Source organism: Pogona vitticeps, chromosome 3 (genome assembly GCF_051106095.1).
Source record: "Pogona vitticeps strain Pit_001003342236 chromosome 3, PviZW2.1, whole genome shotgun sequence".
Taxonomy (NCBI): domain Eukaryota; kingdom Metazoa; phylum Chordata; class Lepidosauria; order Squamata; family Agamidae; genus Pogona; species Pogona vitticeps.
Genome location: NC_135785.1, coordinates 238,412,643 through 238,435,466, shown reverse-complemented (window position 1 = coordinate 238,435,466; position 22,824 = coordinate 238,412,643). Strand labels below are relative to the sequence as shown.

The following is a 22,824-nucleotide window of genomic DNA, read 5'->3' as shown; positions in this document are numbered from 1 at the left end:
ATGTATAGCAAAAATAGAAAAGAAGTAGATGAAGTATTTCTGGCAAAAAACAGGCTGAAATCCAGTAGTAGCTCACAAGTAGAATTAGGCCAGTTGAACCAATAGAATTTAAAGAATTGACTTACCAAGTCTTCACTGGTTCAATGGTCCTACTGGAATTGGAATTTCTATTTACTATTGAATTTCAGCCATTAAGTACCATGTTTCCGTGAAAATAAGACAGGGTGTTATATTAATTTTTGCTCCAAAAAACGCATTAGGGCTTATTTTCAGGGGATGTTTTATTTTACAGTCATGTCATTTTCTTCTGGTTGCTGCACAATGGTGGAGGGTGGGGTTTCACTTAATCGGGGCTTATTTTTGGGGTAGGGCTTATGTTACAAACTTCCTGAAAAATCATACTAGGGCTTATTTTCAGGTTAGGTCTTATTTTCAGGGAAACAGGGCATTAACTACACAATTGCTCCCAATCAGAAGATATTCTGGGGGAAAATGTTTTGTGGATAAAAAAGTAATACCAGAAGAAGCCAGAGTGAGAGGATGTGTTTAATAATTGTATAATGTGTGTCAATTCCTTACAGGGCAAATTGAAAAAAATTCAGATATTAAGCATTCTATTGAAGAGAAACCAGAATTAGAGGACAACAAAAATTATATTCTTACTAATGGTTTTTATGAAACTCCATGCAACAAAAGTATTAGCACAGAAAGTGATTTTACCTCAGTTTCTTTCCTGAAAGACAACAAAAAAGAAAACACTGGTCCCAGTCATATGGCCGCTAATCATCCAATAGAGAAAAGTGAAAACAAGTTCGGTGTGATTAATCCAAAGGAGGCTTCAGATAGTGAGAACAGTGGAAATTATTTCAGTCTCACAAATTTTAGTACATTGCCAGAAGCAGATCTTGAGGAATCTGCATCATCAATACAAGCATCAAAAAAAGGAAATAAACAAGCAGACCTGGAATTAATTACACAACATTCTTTCTCAGTCTGCACTCAAATGCCTCAACTTGGGCATCAGTCAAAGAAAGTGCTCAAATCTGCTACAGATGAATTTTCTGAACTTATAATACCATCAAAAAACTTAAAGACTTCACAACTTCTTCTCTTAGACTCAAAAGAAAATGCCAGTGCTAGCAGGCAGAGCTTGTTAGAATGTATAAATCACAGCAAAACACAAAACTTCAGCGGTTTCAAAACGGCATCTGATAAACAAATAGAACTATCTGATAACATCATTAAGAAAGGGAAATTGCTGTTCAAAGACATAGAAGATCTGTTTGTCGAGGATTTTCCTAGTGATGAAACACAGAATATTTCAAATCAAAATACAGAGACACATCCTGAGGTTTTTTCACTTGGGAGAAATGAAATTAATGAGAACCCATCTAATTTGTCACTTGTTTCTGATTCATTGGTGAATTGTGCTCAGTTCAGTGATACCCAAAACATTCCTCCTGAACGTGACAACATTTCTTCTCAGATTATGCTTAAAAATCAGCAGTTTGGTGGGAGACCACATTTAACAGCAAGTCAAGAAGCTGAAGTTGCTGAACTCGCTAACATACTGGAAGAAAGTGGAAGTCAGTTTGATTTTACACAGTTTAGAAAACACAAGACTCTTGTATGTGGTAATGCTTGTGAGCTGAGTGGAACTTTTGATAAAAATGGTGTGAATTCTGAAGTTTGGACAGATATTGATTTTGAGGAAAGCACTGAAGAAAAAACTCAAAGAAGCAATCATGTATCTCCTAATATACATATCAGCATAGCTAAGGAATCCAATATGCATATACAAAATGGAGAAGAGATTATATCGACAAATTCAAGCAGTAAACAAAACAGACATTTAGTTCCGATCATTTCAGCACCTTTGCAGTGTGATATTTGGAGCTTCGGTTCACCTGGAGGCAAAGAGATAAACAGAGCTGCAAAATCAGGCAGTGATGTGAAAGAAGTAGATGAAATGCTTGAGCCTTCTCAGAAAACAAATTTTCAGACTGATTGTTCAAACAGATATAATAGTTGGTGTAACTATGTGAAAAAAGGAGACATTGTGGTGCATCAGAGAGATAAAGCAAATCCTGATTGTACGACTAAAAATAATTCAGAAGATACAGTCGTCTCTATGCAAGAAACTATAGATAAGTCAAAATATCTAAACTGTAATAAAAGCAATATCATCCAGATTACTCATACTACAGAACTTAACCTAAAAATTGTTAAAAAATACTCTGTTCATGTTACAGGAAGTGATCTGTCATCTACTGAAAAGAAGTACAACCTGCTAAATGCTCATTTTGTAAATTGTGGAGAAACTCAATGTAATTACAATTTGCAGGAAACTTTGTCTGACCTGACATGTTTAACTGAAGTTGCTAAAACTGAAAAAGAGTCCATTGTGCATCATGCAGATGAAAAAGTAAACCTTAACTGTAATCAAGAAGAAGGAATAAATAATCCAGAAAGTGGTTATTTATTACAGAATGTTCATTTTGTTGCTGATAGGGAAACAGTTGCAGAAAGGAATAAAATGTATCATTCATTGGCTGGCTTCCATGCAGAAGAAGAACTAGGTAACACATTTTCTTGTAATGGAATAACAGGTGCTGAAAGTCCGAAAGGAGCAATCACTTCTGTGACAAAGAGGACTGTGTTAAATCAAAATGACTCCTTTTGTGGCACAAACTATAAAGAAGCCTCTGAAACCAGAAAAGAAATGCAAATTAGCGCAAAGGGTTTTCAGACAGCTAGTGGTAAGCCTGTTATAATTACTGGTGAATCTTTAGCTAAAGCAAGGCACCTTCTTTCAGAAGAAACTCTTTTCCTTCAGAGGCAGGATACTGTTGGTAGCCTTACCATACCTAGTCTTGAGACTCCAACAAAAGAGAAAAGAGATGAGAAAATAGACAAGTTGAGGAAAGAGTTTAGAAAAGGAGCTGAACAACAAAGAGAAGTTCTACATTCTGACAGGAATTTTGAAAAGCCTTTGAATCTGTTGCCAACCACAGTTACACAGACAGAGACGCTTGAAATTCCAAAAGAACATTGTTTGAGTCTGACTGTATCTGAGGCAGATTTGGTATTTCATACCCAAAGGGAGAAAAGGTATACTGCAAATGAAGGATTATTGGGAAAGGACTATCTGCCACATTTATCAAGGAAAAATTGTATTTCGCAATCTGTATTTATTGATTCTGGTGTTCAGCATTTGTCTGTTGCAGAAGGCTTGGATATTGCTGCAAAGCAAGATCTTGACCACCCATCATCGAGATATACAAATAATGTATTCATTTCCAACATTAAAGAGAGTCTTGATTCTTTGGATTTGCCTGTTGGTACTTCTTTAGAAGCTAGTTACCTGGATTTAAATAATAAGCATTCTACATTGAACCATTCTCATCACACATGCAGTGAGACAGATTCCCTCCCAGAGAATTTGACTTGTATTTCTGAAGAAGCAACTTCAAAAAGCTTTAATGCAGAAAAGGATTTCAGTCTTTTTGGAGAAACTGATCTAATTGAAAACTCAACAACAAGGAAATGTACCTTAAAATTGCAGGATACCAACACCATACAAAAATATGCTGCTCCTGAAACAACAGCCTCATCTTCTAGACTATTGAAAGCTAAACCAGGTACATTCAGTACAGCAAGTGGTAAAACTATTGAAATTTCTCGAGAAGCTCTGAACAAGGCCAGACAGTTGCTTCATGAAGACTGTTATAAATCTGCGGAACAGAACATGACATCTCAGTCAGAAACAAAGAAACATAATATCTTAGAAAGTTGTTCCGATTCTTCCGACAGTAGAAAGCATGTTAGTTCAGATTATTTAAGTCTAGAAAAAATTTCAGTGGAAAAATCAGTAGAACCGCATGGTCCTAGAGCCAAAGACTATTGTGAAAATGATCAAGCATTGCCATCCACTGCTTCCATCTTAATGGATACTATGCTTAAATCAAGTTTTCAGACCCCAAATCTTCAAAAGAGTGACAAATGTTTTGATACTTCTCCCTCTATGAAGCTGACCTGTACAAAGGCAAACATTTCCACAGATAATAATATGTTTTTTAGCACAGCAAGTGGAAAACCTGTCAAGTTATCAGAGGAGTCATTAAGAAAAGCCAGAATACTTTTTTCTGAAATGGAAAATGATTCACCACTTCATCAGAGTCATGTATCTGATGGTAATTACAGTTATGATGAAGTATCTTCTGCAAAGAATAAAGCAACTCTTAGGGATAACAAACCACTCATGACTCAAGGAAAAAGTGTTCAAAATATCAAAGTAAATTCAAATATTCCTTGCGGCTTCAGCACAGCAAATGGAAAACAAGTCTGTATTTCTCAGAAAGCTATCCAGAATGTTAAGGGACTCTTAAAAGAATTCACTGATGACATTGCCGATAATGGTGTCTTTGCTGATCAACAGAGCTTGGGGCAAGGTCATCTTTCAACTATAAAAGCTCCTGCTGAGGATCCTAAATTGGAAGACCAGCTATATTCAAAATCTAAGCCACAGGATAAAGATAATGGTCTCAATTTGACCATAAAGAATCCTAATGAAACGATCTGTAAAAACCTGTTTATGTACAATTCACATAATGAAGAATATAAGCAACAAACAGGATTGGAAGAAAGTTCTGTATGTTTGAAAGAGATCAAGCCTTTGAAGACAGCCCAAACATGCCTAAGAAGAACACAAAAAAGCTATCTAGCAAAATGTGATATTGTAACAGAAAGAGGACTAGATTTTCGTAGTCCTGTTCACTTCCAGACTCCAGAGAATTACTTGGAAGCAGAAGCTTCTGAAAGTGCTAAAGCATTCATGGAAGATGAAGATCTTACTGATGCAGAAGTTCAGAAAAATAAAAATAAATTTGTTTTGAATTCTGAGAAAACTAATAATTTTCTGCCATATACAAGACCTGGAAAAAGGTGCATGGAAAAAGAAAACATGTTTGGTATGTGGTTGCTTGTTTGTTTGTTCATTTAAAGCCTTGATTCTATCTATTTACTTAGTAGTATTGTGATTGACATCAGTTTAGTTTACTACAAAGCTCTTGTACTCCAAAGGCAATGAGATACTTATCTCAGAAAAGGATAGGTGGCCTCTTCTATCCACAGATTTTTCCCTGCAAAGGGTTCTCAAGCCTAGCCTAAGTTCTATGAGGGACATAGGAGAAATGGAAGTAAAACCTAGTCCATCATTGGGATTTGCAGCATTTGTGCATCTTTCTTTAAGTTTTGATGTCAAATGTTTCCACATTTCTCTATCATTTTAAAAATGCGGGAGTTAGTGAAACTATTTTAGTTTATAAATATTTTGATAATTCAGTCTTCCTATAGCTACAGAAGACATAATGCAACCAGAACACTAGAATCAGAGCCTAGGCCGCAGAAGAATTAGTATGAACATGCTCACTAAAATTAGGGACGTGGTGGCGTTGTGGGTTAAACCGCAGAAGCCTCTGTGCTGCAAGGTCAGAAGACCAGCTGTCATAAGATTGAATTCACGCGATGGAGTGACCTCCCGTCGCTTGTCGCAGCTCCTGCCAACCTAGCTGTTTGAACGCATGTAAAAATGCGAGTAGATAAATAGGTACCACCATGGTGGGAAGGTAACCATGTGACCACAGAAACTGTCTTTGGACAGACACTGGCTCTATGGCTTGGAAATGGGGATGAGCACTGCACCCTAGAGTCGGACACGACTGGACTAAATGTCAAGGGGAAGCTTTACCTTTACCTATCCATGAAATGAACAGTTTTGAATTGTGACTGCTCTACTTGGGACAATCTTGCAGATTAGGAAAGGCAAGGAAGTGTATTTCAGAAATGTTTATATGCTAGAATAAGCTAGAGGTGCTTCTTGAGAAATTAAATTATAGCAGCTACAGTGGTGCCCCGCGTAGCGAGGTTAATCCGTTCCGGATTAACCCTCGCTATGCGAAATCGTCGCTAAACGGGTAGGGGAAATGTATTGGAACGCATTAAACTTCGTTTAATGCATTCCAGTACCTTTGTTACTTACTCGTTCAGCGAGGATTCCAGGTGCCGGCAGCCATTTTCGTGCCTTCGCTAAGTGAGGGCAGGGCGCGAAAACGGCTGCCAGCAGCCATTTCCGGGCTTCCGGCGGCCATTTTGGAACCACCGATCAGCTGTTCGGCGGCTCCAAAATGGCCGCCACAATACCCGATCTTCGCAATGCGGGTTTTCCCCATTGCGACGATCGGGGATGTTTCCGTATAGCGATCCCGAAAAAGGGATCGCTATACGGAAACATCGCTATACGGTGCACTCGTTAAGCGAGGCACCACTGTAATTTGAAAAAGCCTGTGGGGATTTATATTGCAGTAACATATTCATAATCATAAGGACTGTATTCTTTAAAATCATAGATTCCAATTTTTAAACATATGCTATTGTAGACCTTTATGTTGCCTGCTCCACAGTAACCAGCTAGCATTCCCACATCTACAATGTTCAGAATGATCATTGGTACGTAACAATATGTTGCGATTTTGAGGTAGAAAGAAACATTAGTAACTTGAGAAAACTCCTCCTAAATAAAGTAGGATCAGAAGGATCTTAAATTTGCCTTTGCACCAAATCAGCTTGGCTTGTTAAAACCATTATTTTTCTAAGTGTTTCGAAGCACTATTTTTAGGTTGTTAAACATGCAGTTTCAACATTCATTGTTTGGTTTTTAGGAGAACCTCCTATTAAACGAAAATTGTTGCCTGAGTTTGATGAATCAGAAAGATCCAAAAAACCATATCTGAAAGTCTCAACAAGCGTTCCAGAGGGTAATTTTATTTTCGGGATTACATCATTTGTTTTAATTACATTAAAAGTATAATATTTGTACTTTTATAATTAAAATTCTTTACAACATAGGATGAAACTTTGGAGTTTATGTTCCACATTTCAGGTCTTCAGAGTGTTTCACAGGCATTATTTCATTAATTAGAGTTTTTAGTTGTCATGTGCATAATCATTGCTGCATATATGCACTCTGACTTCTTATGGGCAATCAGCATGTAGAGTTTTCCCCTCTATTGTTATATACTGGAATTATGTCAGAGGAGACTTCTGTGCTTGTTTGCAAATGCGAAACAGAACCATTTGGAAAGGGTAGCTTTTCAACATGGGTATGAGAGGCTGTATCTGTGGAAATTCCATCTTCTATATAGTTATTAGAAGTATGGGGCTGTTCTATCTTCATTTTGCTTTTTCAACACAAGGCAATTGAATTCTGGGAGTAAAATTCTATCCCAATGCTAGTATTGCTAATGTGGATGTAAACACTCTATCTCTGTTTAGGTGTTAACAGGAGAATCCAAAATGAAGATGGGGAACATCAAGGTGACAGATTTACCTCCAGTCCCCATTCCAAGCCCTGTTAGTCTGTGCTAGCCAGAACAGAAGGTGGGAATATTCTTCCCCTTTTCCTTAAGTCATCTGAGGAGAAGAGTAGAGGGGCCCCATTTCATGACTTTCCACCTGCAGTCAGGATCCATCCACTGCAAATCTTCTTAGGGTGCAAAAACAAAAGTCCATCTCCAATACTTTTCATCCACCTTCAGTTATCAAGAATAGGTGGGCTGGGATTGTCTTGCAGGTTCAGTAAATTTCATTTTTCACTAATTAGTACAAACACAAATAACTGAAAATTGTACTAAACTGACTCCAATAGCAGTTTTCCCAAGATCCCATGTTTGTTAAAAGTATATTGTGTTTTCAAATGCTTTTGTAGGTATATTTTTATTATCATGAATATAGCAATATATATTATTCATTTATTATCATATACTTTGATGCACAACTTGTTTTTCTTCAGGTACAATGAATGACAGGAAAAAATTTACCTATGATATTTGTTTTAAACCAGTAATCTGTAGTCCTTTTAGGTAAGAATTTGCTGTATTTTCTGTTTAGATATTTCATTAGTTTTTATGTATTCACAGTGGAGCTTTCCTTCTTGAACATGATTTCTTTGTTCCATGCAGTAATTTTTTTGAAAATCACCTAAGTCTCACAACTAACCCAAGGCTGTGGTAAAATAAAAACTGGGATTCAATACTTACTTTGAAGCCTCTGTATCATAAACATTTTAAGAAAAAGTGGTTCTCTCTGCCAGTCATTTTATTTATTTGCTTTTATGCTATTACATACTTTGTTTTCCTGTAAGTTGCCTGAAGCAACTGATGAAGCTAGATATAAATTAATTAGTAACGGGAAAAACAGAGTTAGTGAAACTAGCATCTCTGTTTTCTGTAGACTGTTTTCTTTTACTTTTTCTGTGTTGCCAGTCGTGTTAGGTATTATAGTATTAGTCCAAGTACTGCTGGTTTTGTTTAAATAATTAAAACATAAAAGTTAACCTTTTTATAAACAATCTTACTCCCTTTTTGACAAGCTTCAATGACCACCCTCCCTCTTGATGCCTATATATGTACTTACGTAACAAACTATCATAACTATATCCAATTTTTACTTATGCCAATAAATGTTTTATCTATCTATCTAAAAATTTTTAAAACATCATCAAAATAGAATAGAAGTTCAGTATTGCATGTACTCAAGATTGCTTAATGTGTAGCTGCCAAGCCAACAAAAGCAATATAAAAATCTCTTTTTAAGAGCCAGTGATTCAGATCCTTATCAAATATTTGTATCTGTTTAGTTCTATGAAAGAACGGCAAGAAGTGCGGAATCCAAATTTCACTATGTCACATCAAGATCTTAAAAGGCTAAAATCTGGTGGATTTCAACAGCAGTTTTCAAAGCAACCTTCAACTAGATCATCAGATTTTTTTAATCAATTTAGTAGGATCACTACAGAAGAAGGAAAAAAATCAGAAAATCATACTGCAAAGAAACCTGTCTTTATACCACCTTTCAAAACAAAATCAAGGGGTTCTGAGGATAAAATATGTAGTGGTGAACACAAGAAGAGTATTAATAGAATGGAACAGCTTAGCTCTACAAAGGTTCGTGAAAACAACATTGATCCAGAAAGAGATAATTCCACACAAAAGCCACCTGGAGAGTCAGAATGCAGAGAAAGAGATTCAGGTAGTTGAATGGAAATTTATATAGTTTGTGGACATATATATTAATATGGGTTTATTTCTTGTGAGAAGTTGTTGACAGTTTTTTTAAAGATAGTTTCATTTAGGGCCAGTCCCATTCAACATATCTGCAGGCTAAAATTGTGGACATTTCTAAGACACCTTTTGTCTTCAATTCTAAACTAAAAATTTTAAGATCAAGCAGCTCAGTCAACTAACCTGTTTGATTCCTTTCTGCTGCCATAGATTAAAGAGCTGTTGTGACAACCTGCTATCTTCATTGGTGTTTCTATACTATTGTTATCAGTGTTTATGCCATGACAGAAGTCAGCAGAGGTTGAATGAAGTAGTTGTTCATTGTGACCATCAGTGACTTCCCTTGTAATTTCCCTTTTACACATCACAAACATATGCCTGTTAATTTCTGGCAATATTACCCATTTGAAGTTCTATACAACTAATCCAGTACCTGGAAGGAGGGTGCAGAAAACCATGCCATATTCATTGCTAGGGTACTACACAAATTGTTCTGTTCTAAATGTAGTCGTAATCACTTATTTGGAAAACTACAGTGGAACCTCTACTTATGAACGTCCCTACCTATGAATGATCCAACTAATGCACAACTCCAGCCGCAAAATTTTGCTTCTACTTGTGGCCGGAGCTTCCAGATACGAACGAAAAAGGCAGGGGAAAAGGGCGGGAAATTCAAACCGTTGGTGGGGAAGAGGCTGCTTCTTTGTAGCTCTTTCGCCCCAATGGTTAGGAAAAGGGAGGCTCAGCCTCCCGGGCTTCCAGCACTGTTGCTACCGCCGCCGGGAGGCAAGCCGCTGGACATCCTGGCTGTAGTTCCATAAATTTGAAAGAACTTTTTCTCATGACTACTTAAATGGTTACATTCTACGTATATGCTATTGTTGTAAAAGCAGCTTTGATATAGTGCAGTTAAGGAACGGTGTATCAAGTTTATAGATGTGGTATGTGGCTGTCTAAAATATTTGAAGATTGTGGCCTTGGGCTAAATTCTTAGTACAGTGGGGTCTCGACTTACGAACAGCTCGACATACGAACGTTTCAACTTACGAACCGCTCTCATAGGAATATATGGACTCGACTTACGAGCTTAGATTCAAGCTACGAACTCTTTTTTCCCCTTTTTTTAAAGCTAAGTCATCTTAGGTTAAAAGGAAAAAAGAAAAAATATCCCCCTCTAGTGGCAGAAGACGGAATAGCAGCTTCCCATTAGTTTCTATGGACGAAAAGAGCAGATACGGATTAAATGGTTTTCAATGCATTCCTATGGGAAATGCAGATTCGACTTAAGAACTTTTTGACCTGAGAACTGCCTTCCAATACGGATTAAGTTCGTAAGTCGAGACCCCACTGTACAGTGGTGCCTCGCATAGCGAGGTTAATCCGTTCCGGATTAACCTTCGCTATGCGAAAACATCGCTAAACGGGACTAAAAAAGCCATAGAAACGCATTGAACTTCGTTCAATGCGTTCCTATGGCTTGAAAACTCACCGTTAAGCGATGTTTCTTCCATAGCGCCGCCATTTTCGCGCCCTCGGTAAGCGAGGGCAGGGCGCGAAAATGCAGCGCGGACCTTCCGGCGGCCATTTTGGAACCGCCGATCAGCTGTTCTCCCCCACTTCGTTTTGCGAAGATCGCTAAGCGAATCGCTTAGCGATCATCGCAAAGTGAAAAATCGCCATAGGGGCCATCGCTGAGCGAATGCTCCAGCGATGGCCCGGACCCCCTCGCTATGCGAATTCATCGCATAGCGAAGCACTCGCTAAGCGAGGCACCAGGTATCTAATGCTAAATAATTAAAAAACGGATCTTAGTGGTTCTCATTCCAAAATAAGGGCATGCATGTCAGCAATAACCATTCAGTAAATTGTTATTGGGTACTTGTAATAAAAATACCATGAATCACTATTTGCATTAACATTTAGACAATGGTGATGCGTAAAATCACAATACTGACCATAAGAATGAAAGAAGAACTCTGTGGATCAGATCTAAGGCATGGTTAGTCCAGCATTCTATTCGAACAGAGGGCAATCCGATCCCTGTGGAAGGCCCACAGACATGTTTCCCAGCTTATAGTCAGAAACATTTTTTATATGCTTGGAATTTTTGTTCTAAATTAAAGTACATTTCATAGGATTTTGATTGGTATTTTTCTCTACAGATTTGACAAAAATACTTGCAAATCTTCATTATGCCAGAAATCTACAAGAAATGAGAATAATGAAGAAACGAAAGCAAAGAATTTCCCCACAACCAGGCAGCTTATATCTTGAGAAAGCCTCTGCCACTTCTAGCAGAATTCCTTTGAAAGTTGCAGTAGACGGGAGGTTCCCTGGTTCTTACCTTAGTGAACAGGTAGCGCCACTTTATGGCTCAGTTTTGATTTTAAAAAACCCAATATATGAACCAGGTTTTTGCCTGTACACACAGCCCTTTTGTGATGGAAGCAATCAAAGCAGCCAGCTTCTGATTACTCAAGAAAGAGAAGCACAGAAACACAGGCATAATTATGGTTCATCATTATAGAAATTTAATGATAGTCCATTGTTTATCGGTATGTCTATAACAGGGGTGTCCAACCTTTCACCTTCCCTGGGCCACATTAGATGATGAAAATTTGGTTTGGGCTGCATATAAATTTGGTTTGGGCCGCATGGGGGGGCAGTGCTAGCCATCCTCCGCAGCCCTGCTCCAAGCGCGCTTACTGGCAGCTGCGATCTCAGACAGCAGAGGCTGCCAGCTTCGACTCCGGTGGCTTTATGGGGCCGGGAGGAGGTCCACCTATTGATGGTGATGGCGCAATGCAATCACGCAGCTCCCGTCCCGCTCCTTCCTTCCTTCCCTCTTTCCCCCCCTACCGTTGTGACGTGCCCCAGCCGCATTCTGGCTGCAAGCGCCAACAGTGTAACTTGAAACTTTGCAATTTTTTAAAAAATAAAAAATTGACCTGGGCCACATTATGAGCCGACCTGGGCCGCATGTGGCCCTCGGGCCACAGATTGGACAAGCCTGGTCTATAACATAAATCTATTTTCCTGCTCAATGTGCTATTGACCTGTTAGCAAACTTGAACTGAAGTTATAGAAAGACAGATTTTGTTGATTGTCAAGGAGAACTTCCTAAGTCTTAGACACTGTTAGACACTGGAGAAGTTAGACAGCCATCTGTAAGATATATTTTGGCTTGGATCCATGCACTGAGCAGGGTGGTTGGACTGAATAGATTTATAAGCTTCTTCTAATCTCATTATTCTATGATTTTGTACTGTTGTCTGATTGCAAGAAGCTAGCTGAGCAAAGATATAAATCCCTGAAGGAAACCCTTATCCTGCAAATCTACTCAGTGCATTGCTATGTATCTGTAGCCTGAGTTGAATTGAATTAGATAGAAATGCTGATGTGGACTTAGACCATTCTTGCTGGACTGTAAATAATCCTTAGTTCTGATTTACAATCTTCAAAAGTATCAAATAGAAGCCAAATCTTTGGAACCTATTTGCCACATGTCTTAATGTCAAGAAATGTTCATTTTTCAGAGGCGTGTGTTAATGTGTAGGTAATGCACATGTTTAAGAACAGTAAAATCTTCTGTCTTACCCTTGCAGCTGTATGCATTTGGGGTTTCCAGAGAGTGTGTAAAAGTTAACAGCAGCAATGCAGAAGATTTTCAATTTCACATCCAGGATTTTTTCAGCAGAAAATGTTTTCTAGAAGAACATGGAATACAATTGGCTGATGGAGGATACCTCATTCCTAATAATGATGGAAAGGCAGGAAAAGAAGAGTTCTACAGGTATCCTGTTTGATTTGCATGTTTAACTATCAACATGGTATTAAATGTTACAGGCCTATCATTCAGTGCTGAAATGCAGAACTTTTGGCTTTTGTACAGTTTGATGCTGAGAAGCACCACTAGGATCTTTCAGTTTCTTCATCTTCTGGCTCACTCTTAGTACCTTCTGTGTCATCAGTCAGGACAAATCACCTTGTGCAAGCTTCACATTTTAGGCTATCTTCTCTGTTTTGCATATTTTATCCCCTGAAACATACTTTTTCCCATTCTGCTTCATTCTGATTATTCTGAGCTTGAGAATTTTCCTTTCCTATTCTCCTGCTGATTCTTTGTGGGAAGAAATCAACAGATCAGCCTGCAAAAGAGTTCTTGTTTCAATTCTAGCTTATTTTAATGGGGTACAGGGAGGTTTAAACATGTTCTTCTCATGCCGAAATAAGATTTAAATGTGCTTAGTGTTGGTTGAATTGGTGGGCCATTGCAGACATAAGCCTGGTTGCTGGGTAGTGATTTGATAATCTGCTCAGAGTGGTCGCATAGACCAGATGGGCAGGATACAAATCAAATAAATAAATAATAACAATTATGGCTAGTGAAAATGTTGACATACATGTAGCCCATCTGTAGTGCAAATGTAGCCCATTTTAACTGCAGGCTAATAGCTGTGTCACCCTGTTGTGGCAAAAAAGATTCTTGTGGCACCTTAAAAATTGAAACTGGTTGTAACAGGCACAAGCTTTTATTGATTGCAACCCATTTCTTCAGATGCTTCCCATGAGCAGACTGACATATTTACCGCCCTGGGGAAGGTGGGAATATGTAATGGGAATGAAAAGGCCCAGAAAAATAATGATCAGACAGTAATTGCTAGGGGTCACTGAGAGTTGGGTTTTTTGTTTGTTTGTTTGTTTGTTTTGAAATACAGAAGATAGGTACACATCTGTCATTAAGAAATACTCAAAACCCAGTGGGGGGACTGCTCTAGTGTCTCTGCATACTTCATCTCTGACTTCAGAGTGGCCATCCTTGAACAAAATAACTTCAAAAACAGATTTGAAAGGAATCAACTAGAGAAATACATGAAGAGATTCAGCTGTCTTGATTGGTTTGAACAGGAATGGGACCTTTTCAATTTCACTACATATGTCAGCTAATCGTTTTATGAGCATAATGTTTAATCTTCTAACATTTCAATATTCTGATTCTTTTGGACAGGGCTTTGTGTGACACACCTGGTGTAGATCCAAAACTAATTTCAAAAGCCTGGGTATACAACCATTACAGGTGGATCATATGGAAACTGGCAGCTATGGAAGTTGCATTTCCACACAAATTTGCAAACAAATGTTTGACACCAGAAAGAGTACTACTTCAGCTTAAGTACAGGTATTGAATGTGCCTCTTCTGCATTATTATTTCTGTAGCTTAAAAAAAAAAATACAGAAGCACCTCCGTATCTGTGGGTTCAGTATCCGTGGTTTCACTTATCTGTAATCTGAAAATATAAATTTTAAAAAAACAGAACATGTTTGCACAATACAATTACCAGGACTGGCCACTAAAGGGAACCAGAGACTATGCTATGTAGGTCATAGCCATTTAGCCTATTCTCTTGTCATCTTGAGGCAACTCCCTCTACTTTGCAGAGCATTGTTGTCACCAGCCATCCTTGGTTAATGTCCTTACAGGCACAGAGAGAGCCTTTGGTACAATAGACTACAGACATGTTATACTACCCTGTTTCCCCGAAAATAAGCCCTAGCCTGAAAATAAGCCCTAGTGTGATTTTTCAGGATGCTCGTAATATAAGCCCTATCTCAAAAATAAGCCCCAGTTAAGTGAAACCCTGCCCTCCACCAATGTGCAGCAACCAGAAGATGATGTGACTGTATTTGAATAAATGTAGATTGTTGTACATGGAAAAAAACGTCCCCTGAAAATAAGCCCTATTGTGTTTTTTGGAGCAAAAATTAATATAAGACCCTCTCTTATTTTCAGGGAAACACAGTATATATAGCATTACTTGTTATTAATGGGTTTTGTTATCCACAAGTAAGATTAGAACTAATCCCTTGTAGATTTGGGGGTCCTACTCTGTAGTTTTATCTATTTCTACAGCTAAGAACATCTCTATTTTCATAGGGACATGAACAGGTAGACAAGCTTCTGACAGCTTTCAGTCAGGATTTGTCTTGCTGCTCTTGGTCTAAAACACGTGTTATCCCCCTGATGCTGAGAGTTCCACCTTTCTGCCTGACTCTGGGATTTCAATCTCTCCTTTTTCTCCTGGGAGCTCTTCCCTCCCCCCCAGTGCAAGGAGCTGCTCTTGCTCCAGAATCTGCCTGTCCACTGCCTCCTTCCTCTCTTACCATACATCCCTCTCCCCTGGCGGCAAATCCTTTTTATATTCCCCATCCTCCAGGGGTTTACTTGTTCTCACCAATCCTCTAGGAATCTTCCCTCCACACCTGTGGCTGACACAAGTATTGTAGCTTCAGTTTTTGTTCCTCCCATCCCCATCCAGGCTATACATAGAGGTCAGGGAGTAAACTTTCAACAACTCCTGATTCCAGGTCAGCCATTGTCATGAGGTTCTCAGGTCCCTGGTCAGAGTGTGACAGCACACCAACAAGGGACCTCTGGGACTGTATCTCTCACAGTGAAAACCGTTATTTTGAAAAGGAATTGTTTTTCTCTGAAATAAAATTTGAGGCTGTTGAATGTTTTTTTTCCTCTTGAAAGATATGACGTGGAAGTGGACAGAAGTCGTCGGTCAGCAATCAAAAGGATAACTGAAAGAGATGATGTTGCTGCTAAAAGAATCATATTGTGCATCTCTAAAATCATATCGTTAGGTACAAACATGTCTCACATCTGTGGCAAAAAAAGTACTGCTGAGGAGAGCAAAAAAGAAGCAGCAGTGATTGAAGTTACAGATGGCTGGTATGGGATAAGAGCTGTCTTAGATGCTTCTCTTCAGTCACTGTTGCGTCGACGGCGGCTGACCGTGGGCCAGAAGATTGTTCTGCATGGAGCAGAACTGGTGGGTTCACACGATGCAAGCGCTCCACTAGAAGCACCAGAATCCCTTATGCTAAAGGTAAAATTACAAAGTAGCTAAGTTGTTATCAAACTGCTGGTTCTTTGTTGCTTTACAGAGAGATGAATACTGTAATGTATTCTTTCTTGATTCCTAATCCTTATCCCTTTTGAGAATACCTTATCCCTTTCTTTTTATATTTGCCATTGATGGGAGCTTGTCTCTTTCTTTTTTGGAAAAAAAAAGTTGCTCAGCATGTATTCATTATTATAATTGCCTTCATCTGAACTTGTTAAGGGTTCCAGTAAGCGTTCACAGACTCAGTTTGAAAATGAGTGACATAGGCTGTCTGTAGTTGTCTTGGAGAATTTTGCCTTTATTCACTTGCACAGTTCAACCAAGATTAGAATTTGGTCATAGAAGTACAGTGGTGCCTCGCACAACGAGTGCCTCACACAATGATAAATTCACACAACGATAGCTTTTCCTGAAAAAATTGCCGCCTGACACAACGATGTTTCCTATGGGGAATTTTCGCACAACAATGTCCCTTTTCGCTCCTGTAAAAGTGCCTTAAACTGTTTGAAACCTGTTTTAAATGCTTGGCATCGATAGTCCAGCTTGCGAAACCTATGCAAACTTAATTTGGTGTTGTTCTGAGGCGTCGTTAATTTTTGTTGATTTTTTGTTTTCTCCATTCAAAGCCATTGGAGCGAAAAGGGACATCGGAAAGAGCTTCAAAAGCAGGGAAACGGAGATCAAAGAGCCCTTTCCGATGTCCCTTTTCACTCCTGTAAAAGTGCCTTAAACTGTTTGAAAAGTGTTTTAAATGCTTGTAATCGTTAGCCCACCTCCTGAAACCTATGCAAACTTAATTTGGTGTTGTTCTGAGTCTTCGTTAATTTTTGGTGATTTTTTGTTTTCTCCATTGAAAGCCATTGGACCAACCGACGGAGAAACATCCTAAATACAATTAAACATTTGGACGGTCTGTCCAATGGCTTTCAATGGAGAAAACAAAAAATCACCAAAAATTAACGACGCCTCAGAACAACACCAAATTAAGTTTGCTTATGTTTCACAAGCTGGGCTATTGATGCCAAGCATTTAAAACAGGTTTCAAACAGTTTAAGGCACTTTTACAGGAGCGAAAAGGGACATCGTTGTGCGAAAATTCCCCATAGGAAACATCATTGTGTGAGGCGTCAATTTTTTCAGGAAAAGCCATCGTTGTGTGAATTTATCGTTGTGTGAGCCACTCGTTGTGCGAGGCACCACTATATGTGCTTTACATTTGCAAAAATCTACAGAACCGTTGAATGCTTTCTAGCATTTTTGCAGATATTTTGTATTTATTAGATTTCAGCTAACAGTACTCGCCGTGCTCGATGGTATGCCAAATTAGGTTACTATAAGGATCCCCGGCCATTTTGTTTGGCCTTGTCGTCGCTCCTCTGTGATGGTGGGACTGTTGGCTGCATTGATGTCATTATTCAAAGGGTTTATCCCATACAGGTAAGATAGTTTAAGACATTACCATAGTTTTTCATCACTTTCAGCTAATATAAAACCATGTTTGATGTTCAGTGGATATTTGTTTCAGTGGATGGAAAAAACATCAGGAGGATCCTTTGTGTTTCGCAATTGTCGAGCTGAAGAAATAGAAGCTACAAAACATGCTGAAAAGAGGCAAAAAATCCTGGAAGCATTACTTGCAAAAATACAGGCTGAATTGGAAAAGAAAGAAGGTAAAACAAGAATGCCAAATGTTTAATTGTATTTAGGATGTTTTGTGGCTGGGTGGTGGGAATCCTGTCCTCATACTGCTGTGATCACCCATGCTACAATGGCTAGCCTCCTGCTTCAATTTCTTATCCATCAAAAACTTTTTAGATTCTAAGTTTGAATAATAAAGCCTGGAATACTTTGGGTTTAATGTACTTTAAAGCCTGATGTTATCTTTTCTTTGTCCCATCGTAATCTTTAAAGATTACTTGTGTACTCTCTTAACAGTACCATTGGTGTCCTAGATTTCGTCCTGTTCAAATCTTGCAGTCAAATATATCTGGCCAGGGTTTTGAAGCTGGTAATTATTTAATTGGCATTTGAATCAAACCTAAATTTATTCTTTGTTGATAAAGTCTTTGATATTCTTTTGAAATTGGAATGGATTATAAATTGAAATTTTTTTCCCTAAAAATAGGTGAAAGCAAGAGAGTATTGCGATCCCGCACATTAACCAGACAGCAGATTCGGTCTCTACAAGATGGTGCAGAATTATATGAGGCAATTCTTAATGCTGGTGATCCAGTTTATGTAGAGGTAAGATAAAATTCCTTAGCAAAACATTGCAACATTTTACCATAGGCTCACACAAAACTTGTATTATGTACTTATGAATTGATGTATAAATTTATGCATAAATGTATAAGGGTTGACACTGTTCTTGGAAGCTTTCAGATCTTTGTGTGCTGAATGCAAACATCTGTATAGGGTTTTCTATCCACATTTGCTTGAATGTCGTTAGAGAGCTCTATTCAGATCTTCATGCTCCATGGGCAAATATCTGGAATGTTTTTGATTGTGTGCCAGTATTTGAAAACAGGATATCTGTGCGTGCCTACCAACTTTACCCAAGAAAAAGAAAAAGAAAAAGCAAGAACTATTTATTTATTTAACTACTGAGGCTACTGCTTCTGTTTCTTTTAATATATAAGCTAACCTATAGCAGTTTAGTCACTGTGACAGAAATTTCATGGTTTTTAAATATATGATTTGCTGTAACACACATGCTATATTTAGAATGTTTATTAACAGATAAGATTGGATTAAAAACAAAAACAATAAGTAGAACAAAACTCCACTGCTTTTTAAAACCAAATACAGTGGTGCCTTGCTAGACAATTGCTTCGCAAACAATGAATTCGCTTTACGATGAGGTTTTCGGCGCAGTCTTGTGCTTCGTATAACGATGTTTCCTATGGGCGATTTTCACTTTACGATGTTAAGGACCTTGCCTCGCAAGACGATTAAATTTTAGGTCCCTATTTTCCACTTTACGATGTTTTTGACAGCTTGGTCTTGCTTCTCTAGATGGGTCTTTTAATGGTTGCTGTATTTGCTTGGGAAACGCGTTTCGCTTAACGATGTTACCTATGGCGATTTTCGCTTTACAATGACAATCCGTTCCCATTGGAACGGATAATCAGGTTTTCAATGCATTTCAATGGGAAAACACGTTTCGCAAGACGATGTTTTCGCTTAACAGCGATTTTCGCGGAATGAATTAACATCGTCTTGCGAGGCACCACTGTACATCTATAGAAGTGGGCCTTATGAATAAGCTTTTCTTCAGTATTTGTTAATGAAGATACATGATGTTGACCTATTATGACTGTAATTCATCCAGGTATCATTGTCATTATAGGGTTGTTTCAGTGAAGAGCAATTAAAATCCTTAAATAGCCATAGACAGATGATAAATGATAAAAAGCAAGCACAGATAGAAACAGAATTCAAGAAGGCTATGGAATCTGCTGAACAGGATGAACACAGTTCCTGTAAAAGGGATGTAACTGCTGTACTCAAACTACGAATTGTGGATTACAAAAATGAAGAAAGCAGCAAAGGTTAGTAAGATTAGAATACCATTCTCCTCTGAGTAAGTGCTCAGTCATTAAAATGGCAAAATAATGTGTATCAGTATAACTAAACATTGGATTATTTATATTGCCTGACTATCTACTGTACATTCATTATGTATTCCTCATCAATGACTGCATTATGATATAAATAATAAAATATTTAAAAACATTAAACAAAAGCATTTTTTCAGTGTTCCTCCACAGCCCATATATAAATAACTTTGTACTTCATATGCTGTCTGAAGAATGGTCCATGTTGCTCTGGAGACTTAGTATTTTATTTAATTGTGTGCATTAGAAGTTATATTGAACATTTGGCGTCCATTATCAGATGTCTGTACCCTTCTAAAGGAAGGAGGTCGGTATCAGATCTTCCACATAGTGACATCCCAATACAAAGGCAAATCGGAGACTGCTGCTATACAGCTAACAGCAACAAAGAAAACTCAGTATCTGCAGCTGCCGGTGAGTATTTATAACCTGTAAGTGGCATTGACCTAAATGTTCAGGAAACCTTCATAATGCTGTTGCTCAAAATTCTATTAGGTCTCTCAAGAGGTTCTGTCACAAGTCTACAGACCAAGGGAGTGTCTCAAGTTCAACATGCTATTGGATGCAACTTTCCAACCTGCCTGTTTTGAAGTGGATTTAGTGGGATATATAGTTTCTTTGAGGAAAGGAATAGGTACGTTGGTAGCAATATTCAGATATACTGTTTTGAGAGAGATTGCTTTATTTCCCTATCATAATTTTCAGATTATATAATAATTATGTATTGGTAATATTGATTGATAAAAGGAACATTTTGCCCCCCAGTAAGCTGGGTACTCAATTTCCCAAACTCAGTAGCATGGGAGCCAGCTACCTGAATTCGTCGGGATCGAACCCGGGTCATGAGCAGAGATCTGACTTACATTTTACCCACTGTGCTACGGGGCTCACTATCTGATTTTGAAGATCAAAGATTCAAAGTGACCCATGTGTCATACATACTGCTGTACTGTTAACTTCCTACCAAGGCACCACTCTTTATCCTTCCGAAAACATTCACTGATTCCACCTAAGTGACCTTGTACTTCTCTTATGCTGTTACTCCATAAACTCTGATACGAATCCAGTACTTAGTGTTCAAGTACAGTGGTGCCCCGCATAGCGAGGTTAATCCGTTCCGGATTAACCCTCGCTGTACGGAATCATCGCTAAACGGGTAGGGGAAACGTATTGAAACGCATTAAACTTAGTTTGTGTTTAGTCGTTTAGTCGTGTCCGACTCTTCGTGACCCCATGGACCAGAACACGCCAGGCCCTCCTGTCTTCTACTGCCTCCCGGAGTTGTGTCAGGTTCATGTTGGTTGCTTCGCAGACACTGTCCAGCCATCTCATCCTTGGTCGTCCCCTTCTCCTCTTGCCATCACACCTTCCTAACATCAAGGTTTTTTCCAAGGACTCTTTTCTTCTCATGAGATGGCCAAAGTACTGGAGCCTCAGCTTCAGGATCTGTCCTTCAAGTGAGCATTCAGGGTTGATTTCCTTTAGAACTGATAGGTTTGTTTTCCTTGCAGTCCAGGGGATTCTCAAGAGCCTCCTCCAGCACCACAATTCAAAGGCATCAATTCTTCGGCGGTCTGCTTTCTTTATGGTCCAGCTCTCACTTCCATACATCACAACAGGAAAAACCATAGCTTTGACTATTCGGACTTTTGTTGGCAAGGTGATGTCTCTGCTTTTCAAGATGCTGTCAAGATTTGTCATCGCTTTCCTCCCAAGAAGAAGGCGCCTTTTAATTTCAGGGCTGCTGTCTCCATCTGAAGTAATCATGGAGCCCAGGAAGATAAAATTTGACACTGCCTCCATATCTTCCCCTTCTATTTCCCAGGAGGTGATGGGACCAGTGGCCATGATCTTAGTTTTTTTGATGTTGAGCTTCAGACCGTTTTTTGCACTCTCCTCTTTCACTCTCATTACAAGGTTCTTTAATTCCTCCTCACTTTCTGCCATCAGAGTGGTATCATCTGCATATCGGAGGTTGTTGATATTTCTTCCGGCAATCTTAATTCCGGCTTGGGTTTCTTCCAGTCCAGCCTTCCGCATGATGTATTCTGCATATAAGTTAAATAAGCTGGGGGACAATATACAGCCTTGCCGTACTCCTTTCCCAATTTTGAACCACTCAGTTGTTCCATGACCAGTTCTAACTGTTGCTTCCTGTCCCACATATAGGTTTCTCAGGAGACAGATAAAGTGGTCAGGCACTCCCATTTCTTTAAGAACTTGCCATAGTTTGCTGTGGTCCACACAGTCAAAGGCTTTCGCATAGTCAATGAAGCAGAAGTAGATATTTTTCTGGAACTCTCTGGCTTTCCCCATAATCCAGCGCAAGTTAGCAATTTGGTCTCGAGTTCCTCTGCCTCTTCGGAATCCAGCTTGTACTTCTGGGAGTTCTCGGTCCACATACTGCTGAAGCCTACCTTGGAGGATTTTGAGCATAACCTTGCTAGCGTGCGAAATGAGTGCAATTGTACGGTAGTTGGAGCATTCTTTGGCACTGCCTTTCTTTGGGATTGGGATGTAGACTGATCTTTTCCAGTCCTCTGGCCACTGTTGAGTTTTCCAAACTTGCTGGCATATTGAATGTAGCACCTTAACAGCATCATCTTTCAAGATTTTAAATAGTTCAACTGGAATGCCATCACCTCCACTGGCCTTGTTGTTAGCCAGGCTTTCTAAGGCCCACTTGACTTCGCTCTCCAGGATGTCTGGCTCAAGGTCAGCAACTACATTGTCTGGGTTGTCCAGGATATCCAAATCTTTCTGATATAATTCCTCTGTGTATTCTTGCCACCTCTTCTTGACGTCTTCTGCTTCTGTTAGGTCCCTCCCATTTTTGTCTTTTATCATGTTCATCTTTGCGCAAAATGTTCCTCTAATATCTCCAATTTTCCTGAACAGATCTCTGGTCTTTCCTTTTCTGTTATCTTCCTCTATTTCTTTGCATTGTTCATTTAAGAAGGCCCTCTTGTCTCTCCTTGCTATTCTTTGGAAGTCTGAGTTCAAGTTTCTGTAACTTTCCCTATCTCTCTTGCATTTTGCTTCCCTTCTCCTCTCTGCTATTTCTAAGGCCTCGTTGGACAGCCACTTTGCTTTCTTGCATTTCCTTTTCTTTGGGATGGTTTTCGTTGCTGCCTCCTGGACAATGTTACGAGCCTCTATCCAAAGTTCTTCAGGCAC

The 22,824-nt window shown here is 38.9% G+C and overlaps 1 protein-coding gene across 3 annotated transcripts in view; it reads left to right on the top strand.

Moving 5' to 3' along the window:
• The window catches only part of BRCA2 (BRCA2 DNA repair associated), a 45,377-nt gene that overhangs the window by 17,958 nt on the left and 4,595 nt on the right, over positions 1 to 22,824 (top strand). For 2 of the 3 annotated variants that reach the window (XM_072993770.2, XM_072993771.2), the window contains exons 11-24: positions 582 to 4,970; positions 6,720 to 6,815; positions 7,850 to 7,919; positions 8,696 to 9,087; positions 11,282 to 11,475; positions 12,725 to 12,912; positions 14,128 to 14,298; positions 15,655 to 16,012; positions 17,312 to 17,467; positions 17,556 to 17,700; positions 18,156 to 18,274; positions 19,380 to 19,581; positions 19,895 to 20,061; positions 20,143 to 20,281. In XM_072993770.2, the coding sequence (XP_072849871.2) occupies positions 582 to 4,970; positions 6,720 to 6,815; positions 7,850 to 7,919; positions 8,696 to 9,087; positions 11,282 to 11,475; positions 12,725 to 12,912; positions 14,128 to 14,298; positions 15,655 to 16,012; positions 17,312 to 17,467; positions 17,556 to 17,700; positions 18,156 to 18,274; positions 19,380 to 19,581; positions 19,895 to 20,061; positions 20,143 to 20,281 (6,786 nt within the window). The remainder of the gene's footprint in view (positions 1 to 581; positions 4,971 to 6,719; positions 6,816 to 7,849; positions 7,920 to 8,695; positions 9,088 to 11,281; positions 11,476 to 12,724; positions 12,913 to 14,127; positions 14,299 to 15,654; positions 16,013 to 17,311; positions 17,468 to 17,555; positions 17,701 to 18,155; positions 18,275 to 19,379; positions 19,582 to 19,894; positions 20,062 to 20,142; positions 20,282 to 22,824) is intronic. The other variant, XR_013543351.1, reaches the window with a different exon arrangement.